Consider the following 24565-nt stretch of genomic DNA (forward strand, 5'->3'; position numbering starts at 1 on the left):
CCTTCTTGTACCCAGTTGTAGTCCCTGTACCTCCTGCGAGAGTTTAATTCAGCAGGCCATTGGTTCCATAGCAAGAGCGAACAGGAGAGGGGACAGGGGGCATCCTTGCAATTTATACATTTTACACAGGGACTGTTTTACCTGCAATTGCTTTGTTGCTTTTAAGTATATAACTCCCACATGGTTGCCCTTTAACTGGCCACCACTGGGATGACCGGACTGTAGTTTTACAACCATCTGGGAAATCTAACCTTGAAAGCAAGCAAGTTGCAGGTTAGTTCCTGTGTAAAATGTATAATGAAGCAAAAGATTTCATAATGAATCAGATGAAAGTGAGGGTATGACTGGCCAGAACAGGGATGACTGACTAGTTGGCCAGCATGAATATTTTACCCTTTTTAAACGGTAAGGCATTTTTTTTTAGCAGGTTAAGGCACAAAATGTCTCATTGTCCTTAATATATTTATAATGGGTTGAGTGCAGAGGACCTCTTGTATTAGTCTGTAGGTTTTTGGATAATTTCTGGTAGGAAAGCCATAGTAAGCATTATTAAATATACTCCAATTGTATTGTTTTTAAACAACGATTAATCCCAGGGGGTGTATATAGCAATGTTTCTGCCAAGGAACACCAGATCAGCTGAATACTTATGAATAAAAGGGTGCAGGTCAATCTTCTGCTGGGCCAGGGGGAGAAATTGGTTAGAGGACACAGCTGGGAGCGGAAAGGGACTACTTTCAAAGGAGACAGTGTGCATGTGTTTAATCAAGCTACATGTGATTTTTTTTTTTTTTTAACTGAAAGAGTATTACGTTTTCCATTGAGTAACGCAAGATCATTTAGATACATAAAATGGCCACAAGGGAAGCATTTATTTTTACAGAAGGAGAGGGAGAAGTAAAATAATGGGCTATGCGTGTAGAAGATCTATGTGAGATTTTTGAGGGACACATTGTCAATATTAACTGCTGGAAAAGTGTTGATTTCGACTAAGGTAAATGAAAAAACAGTATCTAGGTCTTTTTAATTTTAATATTTTTCTGTCTTTTTTTTTATCTTATTAAAGAATTGTCTTATACGATATTATTTCTTTCTTTTTTTTTTTAATACAAGTACCTTTATCAGATCTGTGGGAATCTGAACAATACCATATCTATCCAGTCGGTATGCAACAGCTATATTGCAACGGACTGCAATATTCCTACCCTTCCACTTACAGGGTTAAATCAACTGCTTTGCACAATTCAAGCTCCAATAAGTGAGCTGCTCCATACAAACACATTTGAAGTAGTTTAGCTGCTCCAGGCACTTTAAACACTGAATACCCAAAGAGGAAGCCTGCCCAATAAAATAAAGGCTCCCACATATAATAAACGTGGACAAAATAAATATACAGAAATGCTAAACTAATATGTGTATTAAAATACATTTAGCCGACTATAAACATTGATAAAATATTCACACACAGACAGCACGAGAAGATTCACTTTAAGTCCATTGAATGAGCAGCTGCCCACCACAAGAAGTTAGGGCACAATCAGAGAGCTACAACAATTGGCCAGAACAACACACAATATACACTGTTCTCAGGCTCACTCTAACAAACGTAAACTGTTTTTCTGAGCTACAAATTCAAGCATCTTTAGCAAGCTATTGGCTAGCTTCTTGTGAACGTATCATTAGATATTAAAACAGATATAGACAGATATTAAAAGTAAATACTGGACTAACCTCTATGATAGACCACAATCAGCTGTTCACCATGGCTGGCCATGCAGACAACAGGGCCAAAAAGACTGATCAGCTCCTTCTGAACACCTCCAACTGAGAATATACGGATTAAGAGTGCACTTGTGGCACAAGCCACCCAACCCTGTCCAAGGCAAATGGCTTGAATGTTTTCACCCTTTGGCATGTCCACCATCCACTCCTTACTAGTGTCCCAGGAGCTGAAGTGTAGGCACTGCAATTTGCTGCATTAAAAATAAAAATCCTTAAATACAGTTTGCCATAAAAATTTACTCCACTTCTTGAATTATATATTATTTTTTTTATTCCAGTAATATGGCACTTTACTCTTAATAATTACTTACCTGGCTAATTCCTCTGTGCTCTCGCAAGCAAGAAGAACTGCTTCTTGAGAAACATCAGCTAGGGTATGGTTTAGTGAGTTTGTCAGGTGAATGGCATGATGTATGGAAGTGTCATGAAATTCCACATCAATTGCATTGTCTTGTTCGTCATTATAACATCGGATAACCCCAACTGAATTCCACACCTAGGATAGATTATCATAAATTGTCCTGCTATATGCTCATTTAGGTTTTAGTTTATGGAGGCAATCTGATCAAGGCCAATGTCACACTTGCTACAACAAATTTTTTTGTAATTTCCTCCAATGTCAACAACATTTTTAATACCCCAAAACACCTTTAAAAGTCCTCAAGGCTAAGGCCATGCTCTCAGTCTGTATATTTTTTTTAAGGCTGAAAGAAGTGGATCCACTCAGTGCAACATCTCCATTGATTTGAATAAGATGCACTTGTGTTTCTGGGAACTAAAAAGTAAAAAGGTCATATATTCTTACAACAGTTAAATAGTCTAAATGTTGGGATATGGATGGGCAATTTAGCAGTAAAAATCATTCCCAGTTTTGCCAGCAACAGCAAAATGGTGCATCCCTGTCAGTTTACTATTACGTTTATCTAGACTACAGTGGCAAGAGTGCTGAAGGCTGATGTCTGGTTGCTTTTTAATGCACTTCCCACTGTATAGTCCACCAAATGGCAGAATCCAGAACTATTAATATAAGTCAGGGGCTGAAGTGAACATATCCCAACTGCATAACGTAAGCAAATTTTCTAAACTGAAGTTTTAAGTTTAATGTTCCGGTCTCTGGAGTTTGAGTCTGGCAGCTCGGTAATCCAGGTGCAGATTCTGAACTGTTACAATTTGCTACATGTCTCAGCATCTTCTGTAGAAATTAGCATCTGTTTTATTAACTATGACAGTTGCCTTTAATGAAACTCATGGATTCTTCTCAGCAGGAACAAAGATAAGAAATGTATCATCTTATGTATCAATTTACAACAGTTTACAGATTCAGCAGCCTGCTTCCCAGAGCTGCTTCAAAAAGACATAAGAAGGTAAAAAAATTAAACTTAAAAAGTTCGATAATAGAAAAATGGTCACTGACAGATAATAGAAAGTAATTTAAAAAAGTCTATTTCTGGTGAACTATCTGAAAACAACTTTACAGAAAAAATGTTGGATGGTTAACAACCCCTTTAAATAACACTAAAAGATTAAATAGCAACATGCACGTTTTAGTTAAAACATTTTTAAATCCTATGTTTTAAAGTAAACTGTCTAGATTATGTGATCAAGGTATCTGAAATTTACCATGAATCTGTGCATAAGGTGCACAGGGGTAGAGCCAGACTGGAAAGGCTTTTGTTGAGGTGTGGGCATGGGGCCATTATAAGAAGGCTTAACTGAAGCAACAGATGTAAAGTTTTGCACACTACTAGCTTGATCATCCTCCACTACTGGATTTTCATTACCAACTAGCTTTAGAGATGGAACATCTAGTAAAATAAAAAAAAAAACAGAAGAAAATATTAGCATAAGTAGAAGTATACAGCCATTAAATCACCATGTAACAAATGTTATATATTCAAATGTTATATATAAGTACAGAAGCTACAAAAGTACACAAACATAATTAGCTAGCAATATGGGGTCAGATTGAATCTTTGGAAAATCAAATAGTACAAAATATGGATTCTTTGTGTTCAGAATTATCAGCAAACAATAGTTTAGTAGCCCTTTTGTCATTGTTTTATATAGTCATACTACACTGTATAGCACTCTTTTTATTGAACTGTTAATAAACTGGGACTATGCTTCATGCTTCGGTGCCTGGGAGGCGAATTCTTGTCCATATAACACCCACATGGGGACTGCATCACAAATATTAGTCTAGTACAGGATTATCTGGAATGCATGGGATTTAGGGATTTCTGGATAAAGGATCTTTCCAAGTCTGCTTAAAATTAATTTAAACACTAAATAAACCCAATAGGATTGTATAGCCACCAATATGGATTCATGCAACTTTGTTACTATCAAGTACAAGGTGCTGTTTTATTATTTCAGAGAAAAGGGAAATTCATTTTAAAAATTAGATTTATTTAGAATGGACTCTTTGGGAGATGGCCTTGTCATAATTTGGAGCTTTCTGAAGAACGGGTTTCCTAATAAGGGATCCCATACTTGTAATATATCTTTGGGCGTATTATATTTGCGTTGATCAAAGATTCACCCATTACACGTTTTTGGATTGTTTTTACCCTCATATTTGGTCTGTCCAATTACCTAATAAGTTCAAGTAGAGGGAGAGGTTTTACAAGGTAAAAGCTGGCATAAATTGGTAGTTCACCTTAAAATTTACTTTTAGCATAATTAAACAATGGTACTGTGCACATGCCTTTTACGTTTTTCCGATAAGGATTAAGTTTTATTTTTCTGTAATAATACTGTATTTAAAAGTATTATATAGATCTGAAATTCCTTTAAGTTGAATAAGATACAAATCACTGAAAAACAGACCTTAAAAAATGGTATCTGCTCTGTGCACATCTATATCACGAAATTTCTCAATGATTGGCAGTCGTTATTCATTTACGTGCCATCTTATTACTTTTTGCAGCTTACCTACACAAAATTGAAGATAACTGAGCAAATTCTTATTAAAAAAAAATAATAAATTGACTAAACACCAATCAGCTGTTTTCTACCTGATGAAATATCATCATCAAATATTGCTCCTCGGTTTCGCGGACGTCCAGTTAAGGCTGTGAAATTGTCATCATCATCTTCATCATTTACAGCCCCTTCATGTCCAATCATGTCTCCATTAAGAAAATCTTCATCATCATCACCATCAAAGAGTTCATCATAATCCTTGGTTTCTGCACTTGAAACCTAGAAAAATTGCGCACATTTTGGAATAAGGAATATTGAATGTCTAAAGCACAAATAGACTGAACACTATAAACAGTATAAATTATAAAGCTTTCCATGTGTTTAGTATAAGAAGACTTATACCACCACTGCTCAAGGGAAAATATCTGTAAAATATAATTTAAGGCTAAGACAAATGATCTAAAAATAATTTATAAACTTTGCTTTGACCAAGCTTTACAGTCTTCATTAACATTATACAACCATTGCATTAAATGGGTTGTTCACCGACAATTTACAATTTGTTTTCATTTTTTATTAATTGTGGTTATTGAGTTATTTAGCTTTTTATTCAGCAGATCTCCAAAAAAAAAAAAGTCCCAATGGCATTAAATGTGTAACCTTACAAAGCATTTCTTTTTTACAGGGGGTCAGTGACTCCCATTTGAAATCTGGAAAGAGTTAGATGAAAAAGGTTGCTTAGTATTCAATAACAAACTAAAAGTTAAAGGTGAACCACCTCTTTAAACTACACAAACACTGTCATTGATATTTCTGTTTACTACCTAATGATTCACTAAGGAAACATCAGAAATATATATCAGCTGAAGGCTTCTGTCACATCCAGCTGCAATGGCAATTATAAGCATTATGACCAATGTGCTTGCAATGCATTGTAAGTGAAGTACAGTGCATTGGGAAAAATGACAGGTGAAAACCTGTAAATGAAATGTTATTAGAACGGAGCTAATTATTTTACATGCCCATATTTGTAATCATAATGAACAGACTGACAGCACCATTTTGAAGTTAATAAAGCAAACGTCTAGCCATTATTAAGGTTAAAGATTTAGTGAATTATCAGTTATTATTATTGTTATTATTGTAGAGCTAAAACAATTGCAATGCTATCTAAGTGGATTTTTAACAGATACTTGATAGAGCATAACAAATACTTGAAAGAGCATAAAACATGTGTAATAAGCAAAAGCAACATAAATCGATGTTCTGTATTCAAAGTGACAATTTGTTAAACTATGCCTTTACTGTGACTGATTTAAAATACCTTCATCAGTCCAACACATCAAAGTTGGCTTCTTCAGGCAAATGACAGCTAAGATTTAAGTAAACTTGAACTCAAAAAAATGAATTTTGCTTTATTAAAGACAGCATAATTCTAAGCAACTTTGCAATATACATTCATTACACATTTTCTATGGCTTTTAAGTTATTTGTATATGTATTGCTACTGAAAACAGTGTTTGTCCCTTTCTATTCTCTGCCCTGATGGCTCAGACTGTTGATACAATGTAATAATGAAATTTACTGGGGTAGGGGATAACGAAAAAATCCAATATTGCAAAAATGGTGAGTAGTAAGGTACACTTACCAATACTAACAGGGGGTCCTGGTGCTCAAGCCCCAGACTTTCAGCTTGGGGGGGGGGGTAGTATCAAACATGTAGAATTCAATGGTAAGCTGGCGCAGAAACTGGACTTCACTCCAAAATAGATGCAAATAAAAAGTTTTATTACGCATCTCTGAGATGTTCCTTTTTGCGTAATAAAACTTTTTATTTGCATCTATTTTGGAGTGAAGTCCAGTTTCTGTGTCAGCTTACCATTGAATTCTACAATGCAAGACAAGCCAGCTGATTAACAGATTTGACTTTGCAGGGGAACTAAGACTTTTGCAACATTGTTTAAATAGGAGTTAACACAAATGCTGCTTTCAATAGCAATTGTCTTTACAAATAACTTTAAGAACACTGAAAATTTGTAATAGATGTATATTGGAAAGTTACTTAGAATTATGTATTTTTTTTTATTACCCACATTTTTATTTTGGGGTTGACTTGTCCTTTAATGAAACCTATATGCTTCCAACAGGGGATGCGGGCTTGTGGGAATCAAAATAGCACTGAACAGCAATTTTATATGGAAAGTGACCTCTCAGTTATGTGCACTTAAGGGGGATTATTAAAATTGCTGTCCTCACTACTACTATTCAGCAAGAAGTGGGTACCAGAGCAGAGACATAAGAATAATACAAATTTCCAGTGTGAACATTCGGTTGGTGAAGTTACTAATAAGCAAAGATTTACTGGCCAACAGCAGAAAGACAGAGGTTTCCAATTATCAGTTGACTCATGCTCCAAGCAAGTAGGTGTCTAATTTTATTTGTTATTATTTACACTCACTCTACTTTATATGACCATCTTATTACACCATAATTAAACTTCTTAAATCATTTTTTTTCTAAAGAAAACAAAACACCATTTTTGATTAGACCATATCATTAAGCCGACTACTGCCACTATTTGGTAAAGTTATTTGTATTAACCAAAGGGGGTTATGAAGAACTGTGTGTTACAAGTTATATTGTTCAAACCACTGTTTCCTCTAACGTGAATAAATTAGCAGTGTCATTTCATTTGATAGTACAGCTGCAGAAGGAAGTTTAATTATAAACAATGATGAATACAATACTTTGGCACTGGGCTGTTTTACATCTCCTTGACAGACATCTTCCAGTAGTCCTAGGTTCCCTTCATTGTCTGTATAGGCAATCTGTGGCAGATGTGGATGCCAGGCAAGAGCACAAATCGTGTAACCTTTTTCATGTTTAATTCTGTCAAAAAAAAAAAAAAAAAAAAAAAAATATTAGCAACATAAATCACCCACTATTCACAAAAAGAGTCAAAAGCTTTAATTCTTGTGTTCTTATGCCAAAGATGAAGGAAGAACCCCCCACACACCTGCGCAGATAGCCTAAAGAAAATAGTGAACTGCTGATACCAAGGAGGGAAACACTAAATTACCTTTCCAAACATGCTTTGGTTGCTATATTCCAGGCCACAATACAACCATCCACACTTCCAGCCACCAGGTACTGTCCACATGGAGACCAGGCCACAATGTTAACGGGCTAGAAGAAACAATTATATTATCAGTAATGAGAGAAACAGATCCAAACATTAAAATGGAATTAAGAATATGGTACTAATGCAGGAAACAAATACTGAACAGTAGCTGTGACAACTCAGCAACAATTTCCCCACATATTTGAGCCTGTTTTTACATCACATAGGTAAATCTATAAGGCTAGCAAAAGGCATCTGTCTTTGAAATAAGTGTTTCGTTTCTTTACCTTTAACTATTCTGATTTGCAGTAATTCAGTTTTTGTGAGGCATATCACTTTTTGCTCTAATTATTTATATTTTCAGTCATATTTGGAAGAAACTTTTCAAACAGTCTGAAAATTCCAATTTCTTCACAAAACAGCATGTCCCTTTACAGGGTTATAAAAACGACTACGTGGTTGCTTTGCTGGTACTTTTTGTACGCTTCTGGTTGACCAAGTCTGTTGGGCTTAGACCCCAAGCCTACCAAATGTGTGATTGGCTATTTAGTAGCTATATTTAGCTATAGACTTGTCTTCATGTCTCCAAGACTTGTCAATAAAACAAGAATTTAAAAAAAAGAGCACTTGAACTTACCTGTGTTATAAAATCATCTGATAGGGTACAGATATTCTTTAAACTGTCTCTGTCATAAAGATGGACTGCTTTTCCAACAGGAATGGCAACAAACTGTAAGGAGGACACAACAAAAAAGTTTTAAAAAACTAGAAAATAGAAAACTAGAAATGTTTAATAAAATATGTTTTAAGGATATTTTATAAAAAATCTTTGCAAGTGATATATATTCCAGGGTAACCTGTCTGTAGTCACCTTGATATAGTTTACAGCTTTCTTAAACATGCTTTATTGATTGTTTCTTATACCCATCTTTGAAGTCAGAAAAGTTAGGGATTGGCAGACATTATAAAACATCTACATTATTATAGCTTTTACAGGTGTCTAACCATTTTAGCCTGTAAAGAGTAAACCCAGTCACAAGTGCAAGCCTTCAATTTGCTCACTTCCTGACTCTCTCCTTTTCAACTGTATACAAGTGTTAAACCACAAGTAAAAGGAATTTAAAATACTGAGCAAATTCATTGGGGTGGAGCAAGTCATCAGCAAAACTCCCATAACTTATCAGCAAGATAAATTGACAAACACTAACTAACGAATCTGCTGCAACTTACATAGCCCCAAAACATTCACGGTAAGGATACTCTATAGTAAGGTTTACCAACTGTATAAGTGGTGTTAAAGTTGCAACACTATGGAGAAGTTATTAAAAAAAAAGTTTTTGCACTGACACAGGATTAATGGGTGTAAACAAGGGTAGCATTCAGTCAAGTGTAGCCATATAAAAACTGAACTGACCACTAAATGGAAGGATGCATTTAACTTAACATTTTTAATTAAATATATTTATTGGTTCTTTACCTCATTATTTTATCAACTTTATGTTGATTTATATTGGTAAAGTGCAAAAATTTAATTGCCCACCTTTCCACTTTTAGGTTGCCAGGCTAGACGACATATAGACTTTGCATTAAAGACATCGTTGCACTTCTCTAACAGAGGCAGGACTGCTTCACAGGTCTAGAGAAGGAAAAGCCAAGAATAAAAAACAATTTTTAATAACTCTCTTATTCATATTTTTGCCACCAAATGCCTTTACAGCACTGCAACTATTCTTACAATAAAACCTACTATTTTAACTATTTCTTTTAATCATGAAATCAAAACTGTCTGCAACTAAGACAAATAAATGAAGACATACTAACATACAAGTTATTTTGTAATAAAATAAAGCAATGGAAGAAGGAACTTAAAGTGATACTGACACTAAAAAAAACGACTTCAAAATATGAATGTACATTAAAGGCTACCTATAGGTCATGTTGATCATTTTTCACCGATAGGTCTGCTTTTGTAAGTAATTGTAGATTGAAGATACTAAACCTGAATGTCCCTTATCACCCTGTCAAATAGAATTTCTAATGAGAAAGGACTGATGCACAAATTTCAGCCCCCTCATGGAGGAACATGGGGATCAGATCGCTAATGTAAAAACATAGAACAAATCCTTCTATAGCAAAATTATAAATAACATGAAAATACAATGTTGATGTAAAGAACGGTTTAATTCTGGTATCAGTATCTCTAAGTTTTATAGTTAAACAGTAAAAGTAACAAAAGCCTAGAAGTAACCATTCGACACTGTGTACCATTTACTGCATTTATACACCTCAGTCATACCTGATCTGAGATTTTCCAGATCCTCACTGATCCATCACAACTTGCAGATGCCTTGTAAGAGGAAAAAACAAAACACACAAGTAAGTTAAAGATTTCACATCTATCTCATATTTTGCAATAACACTCATAACATTTGAAATTTAAGACTGTCACTATCAGTGAAATCACTTAAAGGGGTTGTTCACCTTCCAAACACTTTTTTCTTCCGTTCAGTTGTTTTCAGATAGTTCCCCAGAAATAGACTTTTTTCAATTAATTTCCATTATTTAATTTTTACAGTTTTTCCAAAATCTAAGTTTAAAGTTGAATGTTCCTGTCTGTGGTGTTTGAGTCTGGCAGATCTGTAATTCAGGCAGACTAATCTGTTACAATTTTGCAACATTTCATTGATACATTTCTCAGCAGCATCTCTGAAGTATTAGCAACTATTAGTATCAATTCCAACAGCTGCCTGTAATGAAACCCAGAGATTCTGCTCAGCAGGGACAAATCAGAAATGTATCAACTAAATGTACCAATTTAGAACAGTTTACATGGTCGACGACCCACCTCCCAGAGCTGCTTTAGAAGCTTACTTAAAAATGTTGGGACAAGATACTTTTTTTTTGCCCCAAACCTTTTCAGGAAGAAATGCCTCAATTTATCAAAACAATCAATACTACTGATTAAATTCTTTAAACCCAAAACATGACCACTTCATATGGTAGAACTATCCCTCAAAAGATATGTTTTCATTCCAATGTCATGCGATTACATATACATCAAAATCCTAATTCTGTGATTAATGTGACAACAGAAGGACTTTATATAGGAGTTTAAAAAAAAAATTATATATATATCATAAATATATTATTACCAAGTAGATATCCTTTGGATCGAATGAAACACTTAATACAGGTGCACTGTGCCCTCTGAGAGTTTTTTGCTGAGTGCTGTCCTCCACCTGCAAAACCTTTACCAAGAAATCCCTTAAAAAAAAAAAATAATAAATAAATGAAAAAAGATCTTCTATCAGAAAAACAAAAGGGATGCAATCTAGTACCTGTATAATAATCTTGGCCAAGAACTATTTTCAGCAATAAAGACAAAACATCAGTCAATTATATGGGGGTTATTTACTAAGCTCCGAATACCCGAAAAATATGTGATTTATTTTATAAAATCGGACTATAAAAAAAAATCAAAATTTTTTCGGAATTTATTAAACCCGAGGGCTAAAAAGCCCAAATTTAAAAACACGACATCTCAAACCTGTCGAGGTTGCATAAAAGGAGATTTTTAGTATAACTTACCGTTAAATCTCTTTCTCTCTAGGCATCGGGGGACACAGGAACCACGGGGTTAAGCTCCTCCTCCAGGAGGCAGGACACTGATAGCAAAGCTGAAACTCCTCCTTCTCCCTCCTCTATATACCGCCTGCTTAACTCCCCTAAATCAGTTAGATAGCAAGCAGATAACAAGAAACTATATACACGCAACAAAAGTCAAGGCCACGGGAGAACCTTTCCCATGTCTGGCCAACAATCGACCTGTTTCAGGGTGGGCGTTCCTGTGTCGGGGGACACAGGAACCACGGGGACTTACCAAAGCAGTCCCATTAACTGATAATTCAGGGAGGGAAGAACAGAAACCAAATGCCTGCTTCAGTCTGAACAAACTACTGATTGCAGGACTCTTCTGCCAAAACCCGCTTCAGCAGATGAAAAGGTATCAAAACGATAAAATTTAGTGAAAGTGTGTACTGAGGACCATGTGGCAGCCTTGCACAGCTGATCAGCGGAGGCCTCATTCCTCCAAGCCCAGGAAGTGCTTAGGGCCCTAGTCGAATGAGCTCTGACCCCCTCCGGGGGGCTCTTGCGGGCCGCTATGTAAGCCTGCCGAATAGTCTCTTTGATCCACCTTGAAATGGTGGCCTTGGATGCCGCTGTCCCTACCCGAGGACCTGAGGGAATTACAAACAAAGATTCGGACTTCCTGAACGAAGCTGTTCTCTTCACATATGTAGATAACGCCCTGACAACGTCCAGGGAATGTAGACGAACCTCCTTCTCGTTCCTTGGATTCGGACAAAAGGATGGAACCGCAATAGGCTGGTTGACGTGAAATGCAGACACCACCTTGGGTAAGAAGGATGGTACCGTTCGCAAAACGACCTTGTCGGAATGAAAAACCATGTATCGTGGATCTATGGAGAGAGCACTCAACTCAGAGACCCGCCTGGCCGATGAGATGGCCATCAGAAAAATGACCTTCCAGGTCAACACCGGGAGCTCAATCGACCCTATAGGTTCAAACGGAGGATCCTGAAGGGCTCTCAAAACTAGGTTGAGATCCCATGTCGGAACCGGTCGTCTGAAAGGAGGCACTACATGGGCCGCCCCCTGGAGGAAAACACGTATGTCGTCCTTTAGTGCCAATCTCTCCTGAAAGAGCACTGATAATGCGGAAATCTGCACCCTGAGGGAAGCCAACTTTAGACCGCCCTCAAGACCCCCACCGTAGAATCACTACCAGTAGGGCCTCCTAGAGGCCTAGTCCCTACCTCCTTGGAAGCAGGACACTGAAAAAACTGATTTAGGGGAGTTAAGCAGGCGGTATATAGAGGAGGGAGAAGGAGGAGTTTCAGCTTTGCTATCAGTGTCCTGCCTCCTGGAGGAGGAGCTTAACCCCGTGGTTCCTGTGTCCCCCGAGCCGTAAGAGAAAAGTTAATCGGAGCTGTTCCCGCAAAGCAAATTTTCGGGAAAATGTAATAAATAAGCTTTAAAAACCCGAGCAGGTTAGATCGGAGTTTGTAGCAGCCGATACTGAGATAAATTCGGACCTTGATAAAGTGTGTGTGTGTGTGTGTGTGATCCAAATGCTCATAGATAAAACCAAGTATGGAAACAGCTAGCTCATGTGTTTACATGTGCTACAAAAACTTCACATGACCTGTGACTAAAAAAGTTTGCAGCACAGTCTCTGCATTTGGTGTACCTTGTTTGCACATGTGCTATTTTTTATGATAATATAAGCGTCAGTGGGGACAGAAAGAATAGTGAAGGTACAGGAATTTTCGAAGATATTTTGCAACGGATCAAGTTCTTTTACAAAGCTTTAACAGCAACCAGACATTTTACATTTCAGCCTATAGAGAAACAGATTATAACAAATTATTTGAAAAAAATAATACGGTATATAATAAAAAATAGACAAAATGCAAACTCTCTCAGGATATCAGAATCTACATTAGAGGTCACCCTTTTTGGATTCAGGTCCCATCCTGTGGTCCAACATCATCTAATAAAGAGGTTACTGGGCAACAAATAAGCATTTATCCATGTATGGGTCCCACTGCTCTACCACTTTTCAATGCACTCAACTTTGAAGAAGTGGCAGTGCTTTACTGTAGAAGGATACATATATGATAACCCAGTAAGACTATTTTAGGGCTTATGAAACCTACCCTGAACCTGCTGCTATCCTGGTGCCATCAGTGTTAAAAACAACATGATTAGCATTGGTTGTAAAACGGGTTAGAATTCCATCAGGTTCTCCATCCGGAAATGTATGCAACTGAATTGCGTTGTTAGAGGCAGCTGTGACTACTTTTCCATTCTACAAAAAAATTAGGGAGAGGCACGAGGTCAGAAACAGAACAGAGCAGACACATTAACTTGTCCATATAGTTATCTATGCATAATACATTGTTATTTCATGTTAATTGTGGCACTCTTTTATGGAAACTAGACACACAGAAGTCCACCTCTCATAGTCCAATTAAAGCAAATAATTTTTCAAAATTACTTCCTTTATCTCTGTAATAAGGCCATACACTGTACTTGATCTAAGTAAGGAAGCATTTATACTAGCTGCAAAACTATTCCATTGGGTTTAATTGTTTCCTTTTGTTATTTTTATTTTTTTTTAAAAGTAGACTTTAAGGCAGGGTCATCCAAATTACAGAAAAAAACACATTATCTGGAAAAAACTTGTGTATTAAAGGAATTGTTCAGTGTAAAAATAAAAACTTGGCAAATAGATAGTTAGTTAGCCAAAAATGTAATGTATAAAGGCTGGAGTGATTTGACTTATAACATGTCAGTCAGAACACTACTTCCTGCTTTTCAGCTCTCTTGGTTTACACTGACTGGTTACCCTGGTTACAAGGCAGTAACCAATCAGAGACTTGAGGGTGGGCACATGGGTCATATCTGTTGCTTTTGAATCTGAGCTGAATGCTGAGGATCAATTACAAACTCACTGAACAGAAATGTACCATGTGGCCCCCCTTCAAGTCGCTGACTAACTCAGAGTTATAGAGCTGAAAAGCAGGAAGTAGTGTTGTAGCTGTTTTATTAGACATCTGTTCACTCCACAGCCTTTATACATTACATTTTTGGCTAACTAACTATATTAGAAACACTTTTTATTTTGCACAGCCTATCTATTTACAAAGTTTTTATTTTCACAGTGAACTATTCCTTTAAGTATTCCCATACCCGCACCCTTATCTTAGCAAGTTTATACCGTGTTACAAACATGATTCTGCCCATGCACGGTAGCTGGCTGGAACTCTTCCCATATGTCTTTTTAGCTGAAAATGGTGACAGTCCCATGTATTTGAAAGAAAATTCCTTTATGGAATCAATGCTGTGAGAAGAAAAGCCTAGTGATATTGCTCTGCCTAAATTTTTTTTGAATAATTAAGACATTTCTCTGGCCAGTTCCAAGCGGTGCAATATCACAAGATGTTCCTTTTCTTACAATTTTCAACTGACTGTAGCCAGATGAACAATAAGACCAGCAGATGGCTCTGTTGTTTTAATTTCATTATACAAGCAGTTAAACAAAATCGATAATACAATGAAACCTCAATTTTACATGCTTTATTTTCCTGCATTTTTGTGCCCGCTCCCCCATATAGAATGTATTTCTATGATTTTACATTTTCCCCAGATTTTTTTCTTGTCCCCTTAAAATCATTAAATGGGGGGGGTGGTTTCTACTGAATCTTAAAAAATAGGAAAAACTATTTATGGAAATCACAAACGTAAGGGCCCTGAACAATTTTATTTATTTGATTTAGGGTTTGCATTTCCTTTAAGGTGGTATACAAGCAATATGTAGCTAGAGGCCTGCAATTATAATTGATTAGAGCCATTAACATGTCCCCTGAAAAATGTAAAGAAAATATACAGCCTGGATGCACTTAATGTGTTAAGAGAGAGCAAAATAACCAGATATTGATGGAAATTGTTTTTTTTTTTAAATAAAGTGAGCTTACTTTTAAAGCAAATGAATAAGCCTTTTCACCAATACTAATTGACTTGGGATCATCATCATCTAAACTTTCCCAAATTCGTATATCTCCATCACTGCCGCAAGTTACCAGAAAGCTGGAAAAAAGAACAATTATGAAAAAATTACAGTAGTGTAGAGATATTTTTTATCATTCTCAATCAATAACAATGCTGAGCAGTTCAACTTTGAAGTTGCGCACTTGTGGGGGCACGCATTACATCATTTCCATCACCCTATGTAGTACTTGATTAGATGCTACCAGCATGTTTGCTATCTCTTTTTTGAAAAAGATCCCACAAAAGATCCCACATGCAGAGAGCCTAAAGAATTTAGAGGAAACACTGATTATATCATGCATTGTGTTAATCAGACAGGCCATTACATCAATATTCTCACTACAGAGTTGTGTGTATGTCATTTATCTCTCGGAATCCCATATGAAGGAACTGTATCGCAACAGCAAGTTCATTTTAAATATGAGTGCTAAATTTAGTCAGACTGCACAGAATTTGCAGTGTAAACAGGGGCAAAGTTAAAAAAATTGTATTCTGCTTCTATTCAATTTTTATACTGGAAGAAAACCAGTTGTCTAAAACTGAAATATAGAGAAATAATGCTTACTTTCCACTATCATCAAAACAGACATCTGTATGCCCCTCTGGATGGCCATATCGCATATTCTTCTTTATAGCTGGCATCTTCTATAAAAAAAAACATAAAGCAAGTAAGTATTTTAATGGTATTCCCTATTATAAATCTAATATTTTCATCCCAAACATCCGTTGGTTGCTATGGGCAGATACCCATAGCAAACAATCAGCAAAAAACATAGTAGCACAGAGCAGCTGGCAAGCACCTTGGTCTTCTCTTCCTAGATAACTTTTGCTCATGTGATCCAGTTTTGGGGAGGCACAAAGAAGCAGAACCTCTCCAAGGGCACTATCTTATAAATATGCCTAATTCTCCTTTATGTCACTTTACATAACAATGCCTTGTACACTAAATTTTACAAATTTCTTTTGAGTAGGTTTAGCTACTATTTTTGTGTTAATTTCTTGAACTGAACAATCTTAGTTTTGCTTAAGCAAAGCCTCAACACAAAGCCTCATTATGACAGCAAGTGAAGTTGTGCTAAAATTAGGGATGCACCGAATACAGTTTTTTGGATTCGGCCGAACCCCAGAATCCTTCGCGAAAGATTCAGCCGAATACTGAACCCTAATTTGCATATGCAAATTAGGGGTGGGAAAGGGAAAAATTTTTACTTCCTTGTTTTCTGATAAAAAGTCACAATTTCCCTCCCTGCTCCTAATTTGCATATGCGAATTCAGATTCGGTTCAGCCGGGCAGAAGGATTCGGCCGAATCGTGCTGAAAACGGCTGAATCCTGGATTCAGTGCATCCCTAGCTAAAATGGACACAATAGTGTGTTTGTTCACACCAGTTACTAATGGCACTTGCATTCATACAGATCCCTGCAATTCTTTATATTGAGAAACCATATCTGGATACTAACTTTGGTCTAAGCCCAGGGTAGCAATAATAAGACAGACAATAAGAAATTTTCTCCTTGATGTTTATTTTTAAGATGCATTGTCAAAATGTATACTTTGCTGTATTCCTGTTTTTTTTCACTTTCACAATAAATCTTCTTTGAGCAAAATAAAAAAAGCCATTTCATCCATCCTTCCTTTGCTAAATTGTGTGCACGTGTTCCTATTGACAATGTGGAACCCTTGAACTACTGCTACCCTGAACATGGTGGTAAATCCAGAGTTCCCCCAGCAGGTTGCATCAATAGTTGCACCAGACTTGACACCAAAAGAATAACAAGCTAATGCAGTTTTAACACGATGAGGGAAGTGACAAAATTCCCACTCTGAAAATTTTAGTTGCAACTTTTACCCAATTTGCGAATGCACAATTAAGGTGGCCATAGATGCAAAGATCCGCTTGTTTGGTGATGTTGCCAAACGAGAGGATCTTTCCCCGATATGCCATTAACAGGCATGGCTATATCGGGGGTAATCTGATTGTTCGGCCGTATGGCCGAACAATCAGATTACGATGTGCCATGAGCTCCAGCGGGATCGGTTGGGTCAAAATCAAACCTGACCGATCGACCAAACGACCGATCTCCGCCGGGCGAAAGATGTCGGCACACGCCACACACGATCCGAAAATCGTACGAATCCTCGATTTCTTACAATCGGATCTGTCTGTCTATGGCCACCTTTACATGTATTTTGACACATCAAGCGCAGTTGTGCAGTAGCCCAGTGGCTCAACTCTGGAGTGGGAATCTTTGTATGTAAATTAAATGCAGGGGCTGAACCAGGGAAGTATACTGAAGAGGGCTGGAAAGAGGACATTAATGGTACGAGTGGTTCTCATATGTATGGATTTCATAGAAAAAATCTCAGCTAAGAACTTCTCATGCTTGGTCACACTTTCTGCAAGTCTGAAGACACTCTTTGGATAAGTTGACTATAGTTCAGTACTATTGACATTTTTATGCAAAAAGATGCAGAGGCAATGTTCTGTGCAGCAAGCCCACTCATATAACAAAATAGCTCTTCAGACCACTTTTGTAATATTACAGATTTTTTCAGTTTTTCTATTGCTAAAAAATGTTACATGTGCACCCTCTGTTGTTATGTCCACACTGGGGCTGGACACAAAGGCTTCATTTAATTGACTGATGCAGGACTCCACGTAGGACACTGGCCTGCTCAGTTCTATCTCTATTTGTGTGACAGGAGAAACAGAATTGAGCAGAGCAGCTGCATAAGCAGTTTACTAATGTCTAGCATCTAACCATGCCAATACATATGTCTATCTATAGAAAATGACGCCACAAAACGGGTGAGGTGAGATGTCAGTATTTAACATGTCCATTACAAAAAGATTATTAAAAGACAACTGATAATTCATTAAATATGACATTTATAACGCAGATCAGGCCATGATAATCTGATAATGCTTTAGACAATTACAATTACTTTACATTACTGAAATGAGCTGCACTTACTTGGATTACTGTCAGTGTGCTGTACACAGTCCCGGCAAGAAACTTACACCTCCCGCCAAACTACAGGCTCCTAGACAATCCCACCGCCACAAGTCTCATCACGCGAGACTGGCGTCACGACCACACGTAGCTGCCTTGTGGGAGTGACGAGTCGGCGTAACTCAGCGTTGCGTGCTCAGAGGGAGATGCTGCTGTAGCTCTCTTCCCAAACTGTGTTCGCGCCAACTCGCCAGGCCTCCGCTACCTCAGCTCCAATTTTTTTAGAAGCCATTCAGTTTTCTGCTCAGAGTTGTGTCCCTGTTCCAGGGAACTAAAAAAAAAAACATTTTTTCCTGGTTGCTAACAGTATCTGCTGCTATGAGATCACTTCACCCAATTTTACCAAAAAGAACGTTTTTAGAGCCAAGTGAAATTGTCATTTTATTTTATTTTTTTTGCTCCACATCTATTGTACATTGTCAGCTACAGTAGTGATGTCACGTACAGATCAGCCGTGCGTCATGAAGCTATTAACGTCATAAAGTCCTTTATGCTTATGTATTGTATAGTAACATTTTTCTTTTCCAATATTTATTGGTATTTTGAATGGACAATAAGAGCAAAAACAGCAAGCAAAAGTTCATCATAGCTGTTGTCACTTTAGATAGTAAGAAGAAAAGAATTATTACATCATTCATTACAAATAAAACATCAAATAACGAATATTCATCAAGAGAAATAAAGTTATACAAAATAAGATAAAATAAGATCTTCCTCTCTACCAACCAAATAAACAAAATATATACCAAATTAATGGACAAAGTTATCACATCTTCAATCAATCTATCTCGGAACTTCAATGTGTATGCAAGGAATACATACATAACCTTCTCAATAAAGACTCTATCCTCAAACTCCAGAATTTGAAAATAGGGAGACCAAAGCCTTAGAAAATTCTCTCTAAAGCCCATGTTACCATATCTAAAACCATATCTAAAACGTATTGCTTCATCTATGCAAAGAGACTTAAGATAAGATAAAATAAGTAACGTTTTTCTCAGAGAATCATTGGCGAACAGATTAATACTTTGATTAACCAAAAAAGAAAATAAATGAAAGTAGATATTACGTCTGTTAATCAAACAAAATAATATTTGAAGTGGTTCACAAGCAATTCATAACACACTTATAAAACTTGCTGGTGTTTTCATTAGCTGGACTGGACAATTTGTTGTATTATAATTATTTCCACAAATTGCACTGGCTAGAGATCATAATGGTCTCTCCAGGGGCACCAAACTGTGTTACATTCATTATATTAAAGCTGTGAGTTCCTCCATAAGACATTTAATTTATTACTTTAAAGCACCAGTAGTATGGGTAAGCTGCGCCCATGAGGAGAGTTGAAAAACTCACCGCAGGCGTCAGCGACGAGTAGGTTACCAGGGATGACAAAAAGTCTCTCCTGGTACCCTTTAAAGCCGAATTTCCATTTTTTAAAAAGTAAGTGCTGGGGGCAAGTGGGGTCAGCATTGCAGGACCTTGTATCAAAAATGCCACTGCCAGTTACACCAAAATATATTAATTCTTAATTCCCCCCAAACCTTAACCGGACATTAGCTTCACACACTACACCTTTAGCACCTAAGATTTTTATCAGCGTCTCTTATGCTCACAACATTAACCCCAAAGCTGTCTGAAGGAATAGAATATAAGGATATTGCTGAATTCCAGGCAATGATTCATCTGCGAGCACAGCAGCCTCACATTTTGCTAGATCATAAGGCCTCTGATATCTGTGTTGTTACACATAGATACCAGCAGATATTCCATACATATTACATATACAGTAACAGAGGCAACAGGCGGGATCACTGTTGTGTTCCATTTCTAATATTGAAAGGCAAGGATAGCATATTATTGAAACATACTTTTGATGCCCATACTAGTTTTTGCTGATTTAAGAAAGTCCCAATTGACTTTATCAAACTCCACTGCATTCATTGACTGGAGCAGAGAATGTGTTCAAAGTTTTATTTTCTCCACATAATCCAGTTTAAGACAGGGACCAACTCGGCCCCTGTGTATGCACCTTGGGGAAAGTGGCTTGAGTCTCTGAGCAAGTATTTTTATGTAAATCTTTAAATCTAAGTTTTATGCTGGCCATAGACATGCAGATTTTATCCTTACGTCCGACAGATGATCCTTTGTTGCAATTTCCCGACCTACAACTAACCATTCAGATTAAATAAAGTAGTGAAAAGAACAAATCACACAATGTTCTGGCCATTAATTGACATACAGCAATTGTATGAAAGTTATATCCGACAAATAGTAATGACAGTCACCCATTAATATCATCAAATATATTATAGATGTTGTTCCTTCTGGATAGAATTAATGTAACTTATAATTTTCATTTTTCATTAGAAAAAGCATAACGTAGTAGCATGTTCTGTACAATCTTTTCATTTGTTTCTAAATAAACACTATGGAAGTTTGGTTACAGGCTTATGTACATTGCTTAGTATCATGTCCAAAGGTATATGTGGTGGACTGTACATAGATCAATTGATAAGTAAACATTCAAATAAAACTCAACAACAAATGAAAAGAAAAAGAAGGAAAAAAGAAGGGGGGATAGAACAAAAGTGGTAAAGAAATACAGAATGCTGAATATAACCATCACTGCTTAGCCATTAATGTGGTTATTTTTTAAATTTTATGAATGGAGCCAGGGTGTAACCAGGTCAATTGCTATATTAAGACTATGGAATTCCATAGCACTAGGGTTCAAGTAGCTAAAAAATAAGTTCTGCTGAGATTTGCCATTTACATCTGAATCCCATGGTCTACTGTGTACTGTATTCCAGGACCTGCTCACCTGGTTGACTCAAAACATGCTCTTTTAGCATTTATACATTGTCGGTTTAAGTGGGTTTATTGTTAGCTAGTTCAGGAAATTCCATTTGTTAGTTATTTTATTTTTATTATTTTATGTTACTAATGTAGATGAACTTCATTATACAGTAGATTAGTTAACAACCTGAGTTAGTTTAAGGAAATCCTCTTTGTTGTTTTTTTTATTTTTTAACTTTTTGTAGTGGTCTAGTGCATGTGAACAATTGAGTTAATGGTTGGGTTTTGTATTGATAATTTTTTTATGAGAACTGATCAAAGCATTTGTAGTACCATTGAAGGAGTCATAACATTCACAATTTGAACCAAAAGTCTGCAACTTTTGTTTCGTGTTTACACAGAACTGCCATTTCCGTTAGTCCTCCACTTGGGAAGTTTGTGAGAGTGTTGTATTGTTCTTACTGTGCATGTGTGAGTGGTATGCTGGTATGCTTGTAAGTAAGTTTGGAAAGTAGCTTTATAATTAGCTTATGAAAACCTTAGAGCTCCAAACAATTATGGCAATGATAAAAAGCCCTTATGAGGGGGGAGAGGTTGAAGGGTACGACAGATCTAACAGAGCTCTTTGTCTCTATTAACTATTAACGTTTGCTGGGTCCATCTCTAAAGGAATGGATCATTATAAAAATAAAAACAGGGTAAATAGATAGTCTGTGCAGCTATATAGTCTGCTTTTCAGCTCGCTGGTTGGTTGCCAATCTGAGCTGAATGCTGAGGATCAATTGCAAACTCACTGAACACTTATGTCCCATGTGACCCGCCCTTCCAGTCACTGACTAATGCAAAGTTAGAGACCTGAAACGATAAGTATAAACTGGTGTTATGTGAAAAACAATGTAAATATTCTCATCCACAGTAAAACTGCAAGAACAAAACAGCTGTGTATCAAACAAAATAAGAAGCGATGTCTGCCTTCCAGTTAGCTGTTACACAGATCTTTTCCTGTCGTCACCGCTCACTCAAACATTTAAAATGCATTCTGTGGGTGGGACAATAGGAAGGAAATGAATGCATAGAGCTGGGTCTATAGGTCACATGGGAATTAAATCTAAAGAAATATAATGCCCACCTAGCCTGCCAAGAATCTTTTGGTACTGTGTTGATATTCAAAGTTTCTGTGGTTAGAATGGACAATAAAATGAAAAGCTCCTTCCAAGAAGTGGCACTGCTTGATTGCTAAGAATTCTCAGTCTCCAACATAATGGTTTCTTTCAGAAGGAGAAAGCTTCCTGGAGAAAAAGTCTACTGTATTAAGACATACAAGAGAACCTATTCTTTGTGAAAGGATTGCCCCAGTAGCAATCTCAGAAGCATCCACTTCACTGTTGAGAGAGGTCAGGGTATATTCTAAGATAGATGCAAATGTGAATCTCTCTTTGACCATTTCAAAGGCAGTTTGTACTACTGAGGTCCAGAACCATTTTCTTGAATAAAAGTTAGCAAAGCCAATAATTCCTTAAGGCACTCTACAATTAGAAGGTTCTGGCCAGTCCAGGATTGAACAGATTTTACAAGGATACAGAGAAGTACCTCGGACACAATGAACCAAGAAATTCTGTTCTTTCAAACATGCACTTCTTAAGCTTAGCATAACTGATGAGTGCCTCGCTTAAACACTTTTTGGAGATGACTATGATATTCTGCTGGAGAAGAGGAGAAAATTAAAAACTCTCTAAAGATGTCATTCAGGAAGTGTTGAAAAGTAGCAGGGTCTTATGGGGAAACATGGCAAATAAACTTTTCCTCGAATGCTTTAACTTTATCCACTGTCTCATAATAGCTATACCTCTACATAAATATTTTCCTAGAATTACAAGTTTAGCTGACAAAACTATACACCTGGTTGAGTTGCTTCTCCACTCAGCTGTCAGCCTCTAGTACTCTCATTTAATACACATTTTGGGACCTCAACAGCATCATCTAATCGTATGCCAGCTTGTATCTTTTTTATGTTCATGCTAACTGTCAACACTTTAATTTTTTCACTTTATGCTCTCTTTTTAATTTTTTCCAACCCAGAGAAACAGAACTGTTTTTTTCTTCTTCTATCCTTTTCTTTTTCCAACAGATATGTTATGCATATATCAGTTACATTTTATCTACTTTGTATAAGTTGAAAATGCAAATAAAAACTATTTAAAAATAGCAGGACATAACATATGTAGTCCAAAAGGCATTACTATGTACTCATGCCCATAGCAGGTGCAGGAATCTGTTTTCCAGAATTAGAGTGGATAACAATTCGTAATCATGACTTTATAGAACAATCAATAATCAATGCAAGGATGGACTGCAGCATCTTCCTTTTTGACAGAGATGATCCACAAGCTGAAGAGGTTGAAAGATCTAGTAAAAGAAAACCAACCAATTAACTATTTTAATACCTTTAGTTCAGGTTCCAAGAGAGACACAATTGATTTTGTCCCAAACTCACTCTCCTGACTGGGCTGTTAACTGTGAGTGACAGAGTTACTGGTTTAAATCAGGGCTTACAAAATGTAGGCGAGTTGACATATCTGCAGGCCGTCTAAAGATAATTAGGATGAAGGCAGACTGGCAGTGCAGAGGCCAATCAGGACCATAAGGTAGTGGCACATCTTGGTAAAAAGGACCACTGGACCAGCTTAGGGTCAACCAGGATTTTTCCTGATACAGTTCAACTCTGGCCAGCTTTAGACTGAATATCATATACTTTGCTAATTTTTGAATTCAGTCCCAATTAAATTTTAAATAAAGGCAGGCAAGTTTTAGTAAATATCATATTTTAAGTTTTCCACAGGGAGCTAGGAGTCATCACATTGCTTCCTGGAATAATTTCTACAATGATTGATACTTATATAACATTTATTATAGTATATTCAACGTCTGTCGTAAGCATACTGTATATCCAGATATGGGGTCAGTTATCTGGAAGCTCATTATCCAGAGAGATCCAAAAAAATGGAAATTCTATTCACCACAGATTATGGTACAACTTTAAGACCATAAATGCTATAGAATATAAATTCTTGTTAAAGGACAAGGAAAATGTCATGTCCCCAGCCAGAGTGCTTATCTATATATATAAAAAATGAACCATTCTGGGTACCATGCTAGGGACCGCAGGCAAAGTCATTTTAATTGTACTCCAGTGTCTTCCTTGTGCAGGTTTGGGGTAGGCTGTACTCCTCAGACTTTTTCCTCTGAACTCCTAGGTCAACACATTCTGGTACATATTATTATTATTATT

General features: G+C 36.7%; 1 protein-coding gene across 1 annotated transcript in view; it reads right to left on the reverse strand.

The window, feature by feature from the left end:
* wdhd1.L (WD repeat and HMG-box DNA binding protein 1 L homeolog) overlaps positions 1-18565 on the reverse strand; it is a 54188-nt gene extending 35623 nt beyond the window's left edge. The window contains 14 exon segments of the mRNA NM_001088026.1: positions 1732-1973; positions 2094-2278; positions 3403-3587; positions 4800-4986; positions 7455-7596; positions 7787-7893; positions 8466-8558; positions 9369-9464; positions 10125-10175; positions 10981-11092; positions 13570-13721; positions 15391-15502; positions 16029-16108; positions 18439-18565. Coding sequence (NP_001081495.1) covers positions 1732-1973; positions 2094-2278; positions 3403-3587; positions 4800-4986; positions 7455-7596; positions 7787-7893; positions 8466-8558; positions 9369-9464; positions 10125-10175; positions 10981-11092; positions 13570-13721; positions 15391-15502; positions 16029-16105 — 1741 coding nt within the window. The 5' untranslated portion in view covers positions 16106-16108; positions 18439-18565.
* Positions 18566-24565: the final 6000 nt, after the last annotated feature.

The sequence above is a fragment of the Xenopus laevis genome, chromosome 8L (assembly GCF_017654675.1).
Source record: "Xenopus laevis strain J_2021 chromosome 8L, Xenopus_laevis_v10.1, whole genome shotgun sequence".
Lineage (NCBI taxonomy): Eukaryota > Metazoa > Chordata > Amphibia > Anura > Pipidae > Xenopus > Xenopus laevis.